Source organism: Chelonia mydas, chromosome 8 (assembly GCF_015237465.2).
Source record: "Chelonia mydas isolate rCheMyd1 chromosome 8, rCheMyd1.pri.v2, whole genome shotgun sequence".
NCBI classification, from domain to species: domain Eukaryota; kingdom Metazoa; phylum Chordata; order Testudines; family Cheloniidae; genus Chelonia; species Chelonia mydas.
Window position 1 is genome coordinate 69,728,890 of NC_057854.1, and position 14,884 is coordinate 69,743,773.

The 14,884-nt window shown below is 41.9% G+C and overlaps 1 protein-coding gene across 1 annotated transcript in view; it reads right to left on the bottom strand.

Moving 5' to 3' along the window:
* Window positions 1-14,585, bottom strand: part of PALMD (palmdelphin) — a 34,144-nt gene extending 19,559 nt beyond the window's left edge. The window contains exons 1-2 of the mRNA XM_007062602.4: window positions 14,276-14,585; window positions 7,894-7,974 (exon numbers count right to left, since the gene is read on the bottom strand). Coding sequence (XP_007062664.1) covers window positions 7,894-7,974; window positions 14,276-14,320 — 126 coding nt within the window. The 5' untranslated portion in view covers window positions 14,321-14,585. The remainder of the gene's footprint in view (window positions 1-7,893; window positions 7,975-14,275) is intronic.
* Window positions 14,586-14,884: the final 299 nt, after the last annotated feature.

Genomic DNA, 14,884 nt, shown 5'->3' on the forward strand with positions numbered 1-14,884 from the left:
GTTAATTTGTCAAAGTGCATCTAAGAAGCTACAAGTGTATTTTCACCCATATATACATTTTCCTTCACTGAGTAGATTCACTTTCAAATAGAAATAGGCTTGAGCTGTGAGGAGCTGATCAGCATTTGAAACTTTCCCCAAGCCAAATTCAATGTGCTTGTACTTCGAAGGCCTGGAAGAGTAACCCTGAGGAAGACAACCAAGAGCAGCCTTTCCCTCCCTAGGAACTGCACTCCCTGTATCTTTCCAACCTGCTGCTGATCGATGCAGATGTGGCAGAGGATGCATGGTCCTATGGTTAGGACTTGGGAAACCTGAATTAAATTCCTGCTGTTCCACAGACCTCCTGTGTGACCTTGGGCAAGTCACTTTGTGTTTTAGTTTGCCATCTGAAAAATGCAGAGAACAGCTTTCCCCTACCTCACTGTGGTGGTATGAGGAGAAATGCAAAGATTAAGTGCTCAGATCGTATGGGCCATAGATGGATAATGCCTCTTGCCTTGCAGGACAATATTGAAATGCCTAGTGAAAACAACTAGGAAGAGATGTTAAACTGGCATTTTGACTGACTTTTATGTTAACATAATATTTCAGCCTAAGATTGGAGGCCACCCCTGGGATGTTGGTGGGTACTGAAGCCCTTGGCTGACCCCTAGTCTGTTCACCCCTTGCTGTGTTCTGCGAGCAATCTGTAACTTGACAAATGCTTCCTTCATTTTGGCAGCACAGCATCAGCTTCCTAATGACAACTGTTTGAACAGGAAGTGGATTCGTTTCGTTCACCACTAAGCCACCACAAGAAGCTAGGTCTGTGCTTGTGCAAAGAAGAAAGGCACACAACCCATGTTTTTGGACTGGGCTGATTCTGAAACTCTTTCAGTCACATTGCACTAGACATAGGGTTATTGATGGAGGGCAGTTGAAGACGGAGGGTATATTGGGGACAGAGTGCAAACAAAAGATCCATTTCAAACTTGTTCCATGTACGCATGTGACAAAGGTGGACGTTGGCTGCTAACACACACCTGGATCCCTCACTTTCTTCCATGGAAGTACCCACTGGAGGGGAAATGTGGATCGAGGATCTGTGAGATTCTCCTTGCAGTATTTTCCTGAGATGGTTCCTTTGTGGAGCACAAGGATGGGGTTCACCCCTCCCCGTGGCAGAATGGCCAGCTCTTTTTGCCTCCATAAGCTGTGGATCTGTGGACCTGCAGAATCTGAAGCCCTGTGCCTCCAAACTAGCTCTGGAGCCTCCTGGTCCTTTTTTCAACTCTGAGGCAGTACAACTCCATCACAGTAGTGCTGCCAAAGACTCCCCAGCTAGCAATCACCTCTGGGACCCTACCTTTAAGAAGGGGGGCCAGTGCAGAGGGGGCAAAGAAAATGTTACTAGAGCTGGGTGGATTTCTTTACATTAACAAATTTAATATTCAAAGAGGCACCGTTGGAGTGACCGAAACCTTATGAATTTGGCAAATCATTTCAGCCAAACCCCTCCCCCAAAATCCTTGCCTTATTTTTGGTTGAAACTGTTGATTTCAGCATATTCGAAACAAACTATTTCAGTGCAAAATGTCACTCTTAAATTGCCATTCAAAATTTTTGTTTCACCCCCAAACACTTTTTAATATTTGGTTTGTTGAGGGGAAAAACTGAAAAAAAAAAAAGTTTGGTTCAAAGAAACCAATTTTGGGGTTTTTTTGGTGGGGGAGGGTTAAATTTGGCCACTGGCCCCAAAACCCCCCAATTATTTGTTCAGCTCTAAATATTTATGCAGCCCCCATTGGACTTGCATTTGATAACTTTGAGTAACAGAACATCATCATTTTACTGCAAGGGGGGTAGAGACTTAAAACAAGAGAGAGGACAATGTACATCTGACAAGGCAAGCACAATCCTCTTTCTGTAACTGTTTCACCAAGCCCTGTCAATGAATGTGTCTTGGTCTTGGCATGATCAGATGTGTGATTGTGACCAGGAAGGAGATGATTGGGATTATGCCAGAATATGAGTGGATGGGTGAGATTCTGTGGTCTGCATTGTGCAGGAGGTCAGACTAGATGATCGTAATGGTTCCTTTTGACCTTAATATCGATGAATCTATAATATTGGGCACTCAAAGAGTGTCTTCCCCTTGCCAGATCAGGACAATTCCTACAATAATCTAGTCTGATTAGGTATCTTTTATTTAAGGTAAGGAATCTTTTATTTAAATGTGTATGATAGGTAGGGCTTTCAGGGTAATGACTTTCCAGGTATTGCTCTGCTTTGAATTGACCTAGCACTGCTTTTGGTGAAAGGAGATTATAATTTCCAGATATGACATAGGATCTGATCCTGTAGTTTTCAGACATGCATACTGTCTATTAGAATCAATGGAAGTTTTGTGTACAAGGACTATAAGGATAATCCCTATGAAAACAGAACGCCATCCATTTTAGTACAATAATCTAAAAAATAAGAAATGTGGGTAAATTTCCTATAATAGCTTTCTTGCACATTTTATTTAATTAGTCACACTTTTATGAATGGCTTACATGCTGTATAATTTGGAAATGTTTGTTGTATAAAGGGAGAAGCTCTGGCTAGAGAAGAATCCTGCATGGCTCCACTGAAACCAGTATAATTCATTGAGGTATAGCAATAACAGCTGCCTTTAGGGACTCAGAAACTTTGTGCAGAGCCATGTTGCTCTTCCTTCATTACAAACAATAAAAGTGGTTCTAGTACAGTACAAAGCTATGCATGCTACAGTATGTTTGTACCTCTCAGTGCATGATATCATGTTGGCTTCTGCACATTGTGTAGAGGAAAAGGATGTGAATACAATATGATCAACTAAGACTCTCAGAATGGCTGGAATGCTATCATTGCCCCGTGTGGTTCATATTCCATCATGCTAGTGGTACTGACAATAGATTACACTGCTGTGAACAAACTCCTGAGCATGCTCGGGGGGTGGGTGGGGTATAGCTGGTCATAGACCACAGAACAAGTCTGGAGTAATGTAGCAGGATGTCATAATTTTGTCCCCTGCATAGGTGTTCCACAGACTGATGTCAATTTTGTGGCTGGTCATAAGATGCATATTCTATTTTCCCAATGTGCAAAATGCAAACCCACACACTGTATCTAGAAAGAGGTCTGAGTTTTTTCACATTTTTAACAGCTTTTAAAAATAGGGTCACTTACTATTCTCACAGAATAAACCCCTGGGATGGTAACACGTGACCTCCACAAGATAGCTCTCGGAGAGTCAAAGACACATTGAAGGGGGTGGGGATAGACAGGTTCAGCAGGTAAAATGAAAGGATCCATAAAATCTGCTGGAAAGTCTACCCAGAACTATGAGCGTCCCATCCTCTCTGCACACCACCTCCAGCAGCACAGCTCTGGTCCCTATACCTTTCCCCATCCTCTCAATGGGAATGACTGTAGGTGCAGAGGGGAGTTACTGCTGGCTGCACCGGTAATCACTCCCATGCAGATTTAATGTGCCCTCTGTATAGGGGAGGCATGCTACCCTTGGCCCTGGGGAACATCCTTTCCTGACCCACAGAGCTCTAACCTAACTGATCGGGAGTGAGACTGTTGTAAGGGGGCTAATCCATGAAAGCCTCATTCAGGTTGGGGGCTTACCTGCCCAGTTTTGTTTCCCTCTGCCACCATACTGGAGAGGAGCAAGTAGCCCATAGTTATGGGATGGAGAAAAGTGATGCAACACAAAGCAATTCAGTGAAAGGGACAAACCTGGAAAGCCATAACGTTGAACTAGATCTAGGGGTGATAGTGGATGGTTAATGAGAGGTCAGCTTGCTGTGTAATATGCAAGCAAAACAGGCCAACATAATCTTGGTTTGTATATTGTGTGCTAATACAACCAGTCATGGAAAAGGGGATGGTAATCCCTCTCCATATGGCTCTGCTGTGGCCACACATGGGGATATTAAATTCTATTCTGACACTTCATTACCAGAAAGAAAAGGAGTACTTGTGGCACCTTAGAGACTAACCAATTTATTTGAGCATAAGCTCACGAAAGCTTATGCTCAAATAAATTGGTTAGTCTCTAAGGTGCCACAAGTACTCCTTTTCTTTTTGCGAATACAGACTAACACTGCTGTTACTCTGAAACCTTTCATTACCAGAAAGACACTGACAAATTAGAGGTAGTTCAGAGAAGAGCAAGCAAAGTTATTTGGGGAACAGAGGATTTGATTAATGGGGAAAGATAGATAATTAGCTCTTTTAGTCGCTTAGCTGAAACTACTAAAGTGGGATAGGATAGCCAACAATACCCAAAGAGAGTAAACACTAATGAAAGAGAATAATGTACTTAGGCTGGTACCAGGGAATACACACAGGAATCATAGGACAAAATTAGGAAAGGAAAAATCCAGTCTGAGTATCAGGAACAACTTTGTTCCATTGTGGGTCATTGAAAGATAGACTGGACAAAGTACTGATAGTCATAGTCACTATGTCCCCCAGTTCTTAACTTCTACTAAAACTGAGGCAATTTCATGTCCTTGAAAGGTGGCCGGGGGGCGGGGAGTTGCCCTTCAGCATGCCCTAGCATTAAAAAGAACAAAAGGGATGCCTGAGTTTGTTCATATAAGGACAGAAAATAAATAGTATTGAACATACTACAATGATGCTATCTTAAATAGCGGCACACTCGTGTTTGTAATACTGTATTCTGTTTTGGGAAGCATGTGGAAAGAGATATTTGAGTTTCAATAGCCCAGAAAATGGCAAATAAGATATCTGGAGATATTGCCAGGCTTAAATATGATGGGAGGCTGCAAAAACCATTATTATGAAAGAAGAGCTAGAGGGGACTTAAAATGGGATTGAGCATCACTGGCCACCAGTGACATTGGGCCCCATTTGCAGTGCTGCAGTGATTGCAAGATCACGTGGCCTCCCTTTCCTTAAGTATAGGAAGATATTTCACTTACTGCAAGTGCTTGGGGACAGAGAGAGACAAATCTTTTAAATCCACTATTTGAGTCAAGGTAGGGCCTAGAGCAGTGGCGGGCAACCTGCGGGCCGCATGCAGCCCATCAGGGTTAGCTGATTGCAGGCCATGAGACATTTTGCGGACATTGACTGTCCGCAGGCATGGCCCCCCACAGCTCCCAGTTGCCACGATTCGCCGTTCCTGGCCAATGGGAGCTGCAGGAAGTGGTGCGGGCCACAGGGACATGCTGGCCACCGCTTCCCACGGCTCCCATTGGCCGGGAACGGTAAACCACGGTCACTGGGAGCTGCAGGTGGCTGTGCCTGTGGACGGTCAATGTAAACAAACTGTCTCGTGGCCTGCCAGCGGATTACCCTGGTGGGCTGCAGGTTGCCTACCAATGGCCTAGAGGTAATAGTCAAGAACAGAGCCCTCTGGTGCTGTCAATATTTGAAGTGTATAAAAATAGGGTATTATCCCCTTGAAATTACTACTTCATATGTATATGTGCTAAAACCGGGACAAGCAAATGATTTGCCTGCAGTCTGTTAGTTGCAGGTTTTATGGAGGAGAGGGTTTCTTTTTCCACATATAGCACTGCACAACGGGTCAGGTTCATTGCAGTTTTTCCTGCCTTCTTCTAAAGGAGTAGGACATGGCACTGAAGGATGTAATGATCTAGCATGGCAAACACAGCTTCCTATGTTCTTGTGTGGGTGAAAGAGGAAGATGAATGGGACCGGCTACCTGTGCTTAATTTGAAGATGTTTCAGTTTTAGACACACTTCTGTGTCGTGGGAGAGGCGATTCTGTGTAACTTGTTCAGGAAAGCAAGCCAAACCCCTGGTTTTGAAATCAATACCCCTTTGCTGGATGCCTCCTTCCAGACACGCAATTAATATGGGCCAAGATATGCTTAGGATCTTTATGATAGCAGAATATCAGTTCTACATACTTTTAAGAAGCAAGCATTATGTCCTATTTAAATTACTTGAAATGCCAATCTGTCCTAGGCAGAAGGGACGCCTGAGAAAATAGTCATCCCATTTTTTAAATAATATGATTGAAGAGGTGGAGCATTTGAGTCATCAGTTGTGATACCGGACAGACCAGCCAACCTGTGTATGACCCATAACGATGTAACAGAAGGCATTACAATGGTAATCAAGACAATCTACTTGTATGTGAATTTCAAAGAGCTGTACTAGACTAGCAATCAACTCATTCATTTGTAATAATAGGAATCAAGAGTAGCCGCTAAGTGTATTGGTCTGTGTTTACCTATATCTTGTTAGAAGTTTAACAATGTAACCGGATTATCTTGTCGATGCTAATTCCCTTTCATGTCTTATTTGCCTTAATTATGTATGCAACTGTGTCCAGTTAACCTTAAGATCAAAGATATAAGATACTGCAGGAAACTAATAATATTATCCACATTGTCTTTGGTTTAAATATCTCAGTTACAATGCATGACTGGTTAATTGCCTTATGTGAATGAGTGTAACTAGTTTACCAGTGTATGCATAAGAAATAGAAGATTAGCTTCAAAGCAAAGACCTTGCTTTGAATACATTGTGTATTCTTCCTCCGGAGAAGGCCCTGCTGTGACAATATCTGTGAGGAAGCTTGTCGGCCTGCTAGAAGAACTAGAAGGAAGCCCTGGGCCTAATCTTTTTCATCCCTAGTCTGCTTAAACTTTGAACAGAGAAAGTACAAGTTGTAAAACAGACAGGAATAACCTGGAAGATGCGTGGAAAGACTGGGACAGACTCTATATCTGGACTGCCTAAATTGATTCCAGAAAGACTTTTACAAATCAGCAGCCACACCATCTCTGCTATGAAACTGACCCAAGGACTTTACACACATTTGTATGTACATTGATCTTTTAACCATTTGCAACTCTTTTTTTCCTTTTATTATTCAAATCTTAGATTTAGCTATTAACGATTGGCTGTAAGCGTGATTATTGGGTAAGATCTGAGACTCATATTGACCTGGGGATAAGTGTCCCGTCCTTTGGGATTGGTGAACCTCACCTATGGTGAATCAGGTTTTCAATAACCCCTCACTATACTAGACTTGGCTGTCTAGATTGGAGTCAAGATGGGAATGCTTTAAGGGGGCTGTATTTGGTTTCTTGTTAACCAACGTGGTATTAGAGAAGTTATTTTATTACTGGCTTGGTGAATCTAATTACAGAATAAACCCCCAGTTTGAGGTATTATCTGCCCTAATCCTTGGAGTCTGCCCTGAGTGTAGCATTCTCAGTGTGGCCCTTCCAGGCTGTCCGGTCACATCAGTGTTTTGAACACCATACTAATGTGAACTTGCCAAGTCTGACATCAGTGCAAAATTTGCAGACGCTTCTCCTATATGCTTCCCATACAGGGTCACAACATTATTTCACTTAGGAGATGCATTAAATAAATTGATAGATGTTTTGCCAGATAAAAATAATCTGCTACTCAATGATGTTAGCAAGAAGCTGTTATTTGCCATTTGGTTGCATCTCATGATTATATTGCATTTTGTGCTGAAATTATGATGTGAACACACTCAGTCTGACATGTGAAGCCCAGTTTTAAGCTGGGAATTATTTTTGGTTCTGATCTCACTTTAAGATACAAAAATTATCAAACAACATTAATAGGCATCGTGCAAAAGCTTCACACAAAGGGGTTAAAGTCCATTGGAGTCCTTCTGGTAAAACTCAAAACTGTTCTGCAAATGTAACAGTAAAGGCATGTTTTAAACCCATAAATGTAAGGACGCTTAGATTGAAGGCTGAAGCAACACTTAATTATAGCAGTCGTGCCTAATGCTAATAGCAGGGCTAGGACTTTCCTTGTGTTTTATTATTTGACTCTTATAGATATTTTGAAATGTTGAATAACAAGCTGCTGATATTGACAAAATAATACCTTCAAATGCTGGTATTTTAATTTTTCTTCTTCTACTTTAAGACGCTTCTGTGTGATTTCTTCCTGAAGCTTTCTCTTGTCCTGGAAATTTAAAAAAACCCACAAATTAATTTTAAAAATGACGTGTCACTGCTTTGGTGCTTTAACTTGGACCTCCGAGGGGAATTCTCAAGTGATATAGCACCACCACAGCACCATCTTCCTTCCTATTTACAGCACAGAGGTCATGGCTAAGGGAAAGGGTTATGCCTGGAGTGTCCCTACACCCAGGCAATTCTCACCTGCTGAGATGACCTCTTGGAGCCACAGATAGCTGCCATAATATAAAATAAACTTGTGGCTGCTCTACCTGTCACCAGGAGACTACTGATTTGGCGCCCAGTGGCATAGATGCTGGGGGTGCTCCTGCACCCCCTGGCTTGAAGTGGTTTCCATCATATACAGTTTGGTTCAATGGCTCTCAGTATCCCCACTATAAAAATTGTTCCAGTACCACTTTCAGTGGCCTCCAGAATCAGGGGAGAACATACAATGGTGATAGATGACTTAATCCAACTCCCTTTGAAGTAAAAAGAAAGACTCCTATTGACTTCAGTGGGCATTGAATCAAGCACAGAGTAACGTGTACCATTACAAGCACCCCTAACGGGCCACTCTGCTGCCAATCATTGCTTCCACAAAGTACTGCTATTAGATAGAACAACTTTGGCACCTATTCATTTACATTAATGTGTGGTAGGGCAATAACTAACTCATGTCTCACCTGCTGTTCTATACAGTAACTGATGCACCATAGTAAAAACTGACGTAATGACTAGAGGTTATAAAGACTGCATATAGTGATCTCTGACAGGGGTGTATGGGCCTCCCATGTCACTTAGGAAAAGGCTATGCCCCTCTACTGGGCAAAGAGGAAGACGTTTGGTTCTCAAAGACCACCTGAGCTGCCAAACCTGGTGGAAAGAGCAGCCAGGATGAGCCTAGCTGTTAGGAGGAGGAAGTGACAGCTGTGGAGAAAAGGGAAGTGGCATCTCCCAAAGGATTGCTCAGTCTCTCTTTGGAAGGGAGAGGAGCTGGTCTTTACTCCACTGTCTTGCCTGGAAGTGCCTGATCCAAACAAGAAAAGGAGTAAATAGGGGAAGAGAAGCCTTCCTTGGTGCAAGGCAATCCTATTTATATTTTGATCATTTATGAACATTTTGGGGTAGGGGTGGGGAGAGGCTGCCCTGTTTTGGCATTACAGTTAGGGGCCACGACTAAGGAAACTGCCCTGCAGTGATGGTTTATTTTCCCCCTTATGATTGAGATGGAACGTGTGTGTTTGATTGATGTTGGACCTGCCTTAATGGAGATGTAGCCTCAAGACACAGGGATTGCTAGTGTGCTATCAGAGAAGCCCTTCATTTGCTATTGAAAGTCAGCCACTTCTCGTGTGAAGGCTGTCAACTGTGTGACTACTGGTAGGAACAGTACCTGTCTGGAGGAGACAGCAAGTGATAAACACCTAATCAATTGGAAGTACACGGGGAGGAATGTAGCTTGGCAGAGTATGATTGCCTCATGTTGGAATGTAGTAAGTGAATTGGCATTGACACACTTTCTCTTCTGAAAAGTGTCAAATGACAAGTGGACATAACTTCTGTTTTCCATCTCCCTGAAAGGTGCTACTGACCTACCTCTGCGATACAAGATACAACTTTTAAAGGTGAGTTTAGATTTGGAATATAGCTTGACACGGACCCTATAAGACTTATCCATCAAAGATTCTTTGTTCTTCTGTAACTCATTTGCCTAACTACCAATGGATTTAAGATATTTGTGGGTGTTGTTTGTCAGCAGCATCTATTATAAAATATGCTTTGGCTAAGATCTGCTATCATAGATTTTTTACTTTTCCGTTTATTCTGATTTCAAGAATATGCCATCTCTGAACTTCACAGCTTTCTTTAATACAGAACTTTCCTAATATCACTGTATAAGTGTTCCTGAATTAATCCAATCATTAGATGAACAGGTCATTAAGTCAGCCTGCATTTACAGAATAGGATACAGAAAGCTTCTCAGTCATTAGGAAAGTTACGTAACACAGTCCTGAAATCTCACAACATAACCCTCTCAACAAAAATAAAACTTTATAATTCTTTTGTGCTCACATCTCTCCTCTATGGCTGTGAGACCTGGACACCATACAAATGGCATATCAAACACCTAGAGGACTTCAATATGCAATCTCTGCTCACCATTATGGGGATCTGCTGGCAGGACAGAATTACCAACCTGGAGGTTCTCCAAAAGTCAAATGCCATAAGCATCTAGGCCATGCTGAGAAAAGCCCAACTACGCTGGGTTGGACACCTCATTAGGATGCCTGAATATCGACTCCCCAGAAAAATTTTCTATGGAGAATTGGCACAAGGACACTGGACTCAAGGCTGCCCCAGAAAGTACTACAAGGACAGCATCAAAAACAGCATAAACTTTGGTGCAATAAAACTGGATGATCTTGAGAAGGCTTCATTAAATAGAGATCAGCACACAACACTCAGAGCTTTCCAAGCCTTTGAAGAGGACATAAATAATAGATTATTAGCTGCAAGGTAAAAGCATCACACTACTGCTATAAGAAAAGGAGTACTTGTGGCACCTTAGAGACTAACCAATTTATCTGAGCATAAGCTTTCGTGAGCTACAGAGCTGTAGCTCACGAAAGCTTATGCTCAGATAAATTGGTTAGTCTCTAAGGTGCCACAAGTACTCCTTTTCTTTTTGCCAATACAGACTAACACGGCTGCTACTCTGAAACCTGTTACTACTGCTATAGTTACCAAGACGCTCACCGATGACTTTGTCTGCCCAATCTGCTCATGAGCATGCGCGTCATGCTTTGGACTTCAGAGTCACTCTAGAATCCACAAAAAGAGAGAGCCTGAAAACGTCATCATTGAACTGACAACACACATTTTCAGACTGGTCCACTTTCTAAGGAATGTGTTTTCTTGATAGTCACACTTTAAGCCAGAGAATGCACCCAGCTTAAGTTTATGCTAAAATATACCAGTGCTAACTTTGGTACAAATAGTAAATTATGAAAGATGCCCTGGGAGTCCACATACTCACTTAAAAAAAAAATCTTATTTTAGCATTAAGAGGTCAAAGTAAACAATCAGGCAGCAAATACACTTTCAAAATGACAAAAATCCTGCAATAACAATCATTTCCTCTTGACCATTTTTCTGTACTGTATCCAAACTAACACAGATGAGTAGTGTATAAGAATACTATACAAAAAGGCAATCCTAAAGGGATAAAAGTAGAATAAAGAAACAAAAAAAAATTCAAGTGAAAATGAGATCAATGTACAACATTAAAAGAAGGAATCTTTTTTTTTTTTTTTTTTAGCGAACTCCTCGCACATTTATTTTACTTTACCCCCATGTTTCCTCCTATGCTCTGCTTCATCTTCAGGTTTTGTACTTGCATCCTTCATAATATCTGTGGCTATTGCTAACACCTCCCTAAGTAACTACCAATTAACTAAGTAAAGTAAAATAGATTTTTGGTGCTGTGTGGACACCAGTTCATCTGAAATTGATTGTTGAACACAGTGGGCCAAATTCCACACACAGGCTGAGTACGTGTGCAGCCTTCTAGTCATGAAAGGATTTAAGGCAGGTTGGGACATTCCCTAAGCTGCACTTTGCTGTGCATTGTCTAGATCTTACTGCTGTCTGTACAGGGTCTGCACAGCGGTTTGAACATTTTAAATAACTGAATGAATGTTAGGTTTCAGAGTAGCAGCCATGTTAGTCTGTATCCGTAAAAAGAAAAGGAGTACTTGTGGCACCTTAAAGACTAACACATTTATTAGAGTATAAGCTTTCGTGAGCTACAGCTCACTTCATCGAATGTATACAGTGGGAAATTTTCCCACCGCATGCATCCGATGAAGTGAGCTGTAGCTCACGAAAGCTTATGCTCTAATAAATGAGTTAGTCTCTAAGGTGCCACAAGTACTCCTTTTCTTTTCTTTTCTTTTTTTTTTTTTTTTTTGAATGAATGTTAAGTATTAGTCAGCTGGGTATGGACACTCCTTGAAGATGAGGCTTACAGGCAAGACTCCTCTTAGCACTCTTCATAATGGGGAGAGAGAGCTACCCTGCTTGTGTGAGGGTGAAGAGGCACCTACGCCCCTTTCTCTCATCCATATACCAAAGTGGGACATGGCCCAGTGCCTTAATTTTTGACTCCCATTGTAGTCTATGGGAGTCTTGCCTATCTAAATACTCAGGGTCACCTTAAGCCCTTCAAAATTCATGTGCGGAGGGGAAGAATCCTGTGCAAACCCTGTGGGAGGGGAAGGGAAGAGACAGCAGTCTCACATCATGGATCTTCTAATTTCTAATCCAGGCTAACTGTATATGGTTTTGTGGTTCCACTGCTTGTGAATGTGTATCTTTGGTAGTGTGGAGCCAACATTTAGCCACTCTCCTCCACCACCAGAGCTGGAGAAGTGTACTTCATAAGAAAATACAGACCCTATCAACATTATCTGACACATAAGTCCTAATGCACCCATAGTCTTTCATTCCCAGCAGTTCCATCTTCTTCTCCTGTCTGTGAGGTCCCCCAGCAGAGGGTCCATATTGTTAGAGCTATCAGAACAGCAAACCAGCCAGCCTGTGCACCTTTGCTTTTACAAGGATTCCTGGGAGTGCTTGTTGTTCATCCAAGTAGACAATAGCCTTTTAAGGACACACCCTCATCTCTTCTGCAGGGAGGGAAATGTCACCCTAATGGGATGAGGCCAAGGAAACACCGTGATCTAGAACTGTTCCCAAGTACTTCCACTACTGCTTTTCCCATGGAAGGGAGGACTTAGCCCTGGTTTTTGTCTCAGTTTGAGTTTGCTATGGCAAATATTACAGATTCTACAGTTAGGGGCAAGTATTTGCTTCAGGCAGCAAGTGCAATATATAAGAACCTGGCTAAAACCCCAAGCCTGACTCCCCATGTCTTATAATAGGCAGCAGAGGATATAGGAAGTGGTCACAAGTCTTTAAAAACTGCTTCTCAAGTGTTTCTGTGGAGAGAGAAAAGTGCAACCCCTTCCAGCTATTCCATCTGATAGCCCTCTAAAAAACTTCTCAGCTTTGAGGCTGTGCACTGAAAACCAGGTTGCAGCTTGAGCCTGGTCTAGACCCCATTAAAATTAATGAAAACGCATCCAAAGATCTTAGGGGGGAATTGATCAGGCCTTAAATGAATATGCTGTTCGCTGTGCTTCCACCTAGTGTCTAGTAGATGGGTGGTGTTTTAAGATGCAACAAGTAAAAACAAACTTCAGTTCAACTCTTTTATCAGTATTTCCATCGAGGATCTTTCATGTTTATCCATGATGTGCTTAGTGCTGGTCGGGTTTTTTAATGCCATTGGCTATTTATCCAGGCTATATAATCTTTGTCAGCTAATTGCAAGATCGTGTAATGCTAACCCACCATATGGAGAGAGTGAGAGCGTGTGTGTGTGGGGGAGCTTGAAAATAAAGGCACTGGCTTAAAGGTTGCCTGTAATTAATCAAACCTGAACTATCCTACTACAGATTTTGTTTTCTTTTTTCTCACCCAGAGCTGAAGTCTGCCCCAATTTAACCCTTCTCTAATCTAATTGATTTTGTTGGGGGTTAAATCAGGGTCCTGTAGATTTGAGTGACTTTTTTTTTGTTACATCAACTTCTGCCATCTATGCTCCTTGTTTTAAAGAGATCAAAAAGTCCCCCCCCACCCCCCACATAAACGTTCAGACTTCCAAAGCAGAATTCTGTTTAGAGCAGGAATGAAGGTGTCTTCTACAGTCTTTGGCATACATTACATTCTTTATAAATATCCCTCAATCTGTTGTTCTACAGAAAGCTGATAGCTTAGAATTCAGTCAGCCCATGCTCTTCCTTCTGACTTTTATAACTTAAGCTTTAACATTTGCAGAAATTAGAAATCCTGCAGCATTACTTTTTGCCTGTAAAATATGGTAATTTATCAGTTGCAGAGCTTCTAGCTCAAGAAGACCTGCTTTTTGACCTGGCGTCCTTCAAACACACACACACTCTGATATGAAGATAGCATTACGTATGTATGATATGAGGTATAATAATGACTTCAGTGCACTGCCTTTAGTTTTCAAACCTATTAAACCATAATAAAATGTACTGTATCACAGCGTATAACCTACAAAGAAAAATAAAGGAAAAGTAACCATTTCAAGCAGAAATAGATGCTTTTTCTTGTTCCTTTATGGAACAAATGATTCTTCAGAAAACATACAGTACTGCATTAATACATTGCTTTTTCGAAGACTACCCTCATGAGTTATAACTGTAAGCACTTACTGTTATGGCCTGGAATCTTTCCTTCAGCAGTTCAGCTTCTTCCATTCTGGAAATTAAAAACAGACAAGCGGTGAAGATACCACAGGCAAAGAGCCACCTGTGAGGGTTTCAAGAAAAGCGGGGTGGTTTGTGATCCAATTCCACAGCAGAGAGAAGGGAGAATGCCTGACTTATCCCACGAGTCTCTGAACAGATGAGCAGATCAGCCGAGGCAGACCATATGTAATGAGGGTGCGGTGGGGAGGCAGCCGTGGAGAGTGCTGGCATGAGCTGACAGACAAGTTTGAACAGTGGAGCACAAGCCCTTTTCCTTCAGAAGCTGCCAACTCTTTGTTTTAATGTGCACAGTTAGCTGGCCATAGTTTCTTTAACTATTTCATGCCCAACGCGCAATTTCCAGGAACATTGCACAAATGCACTCAGACACACGCCACTTTTCCTCATATGTATGTCTTTAATGAAAAAAGTTTAAAGCAATATGCTGCAGACTTGAGAGCACCAATAATTGAACATAGTAAAGGAGTCAGATTCTCAGAGGCTTCAACAACCTGGATAAGGACTACAGGGTCAGGCTCTCTACTTGAACATTACTAGTGTGCCTTTTGCAAT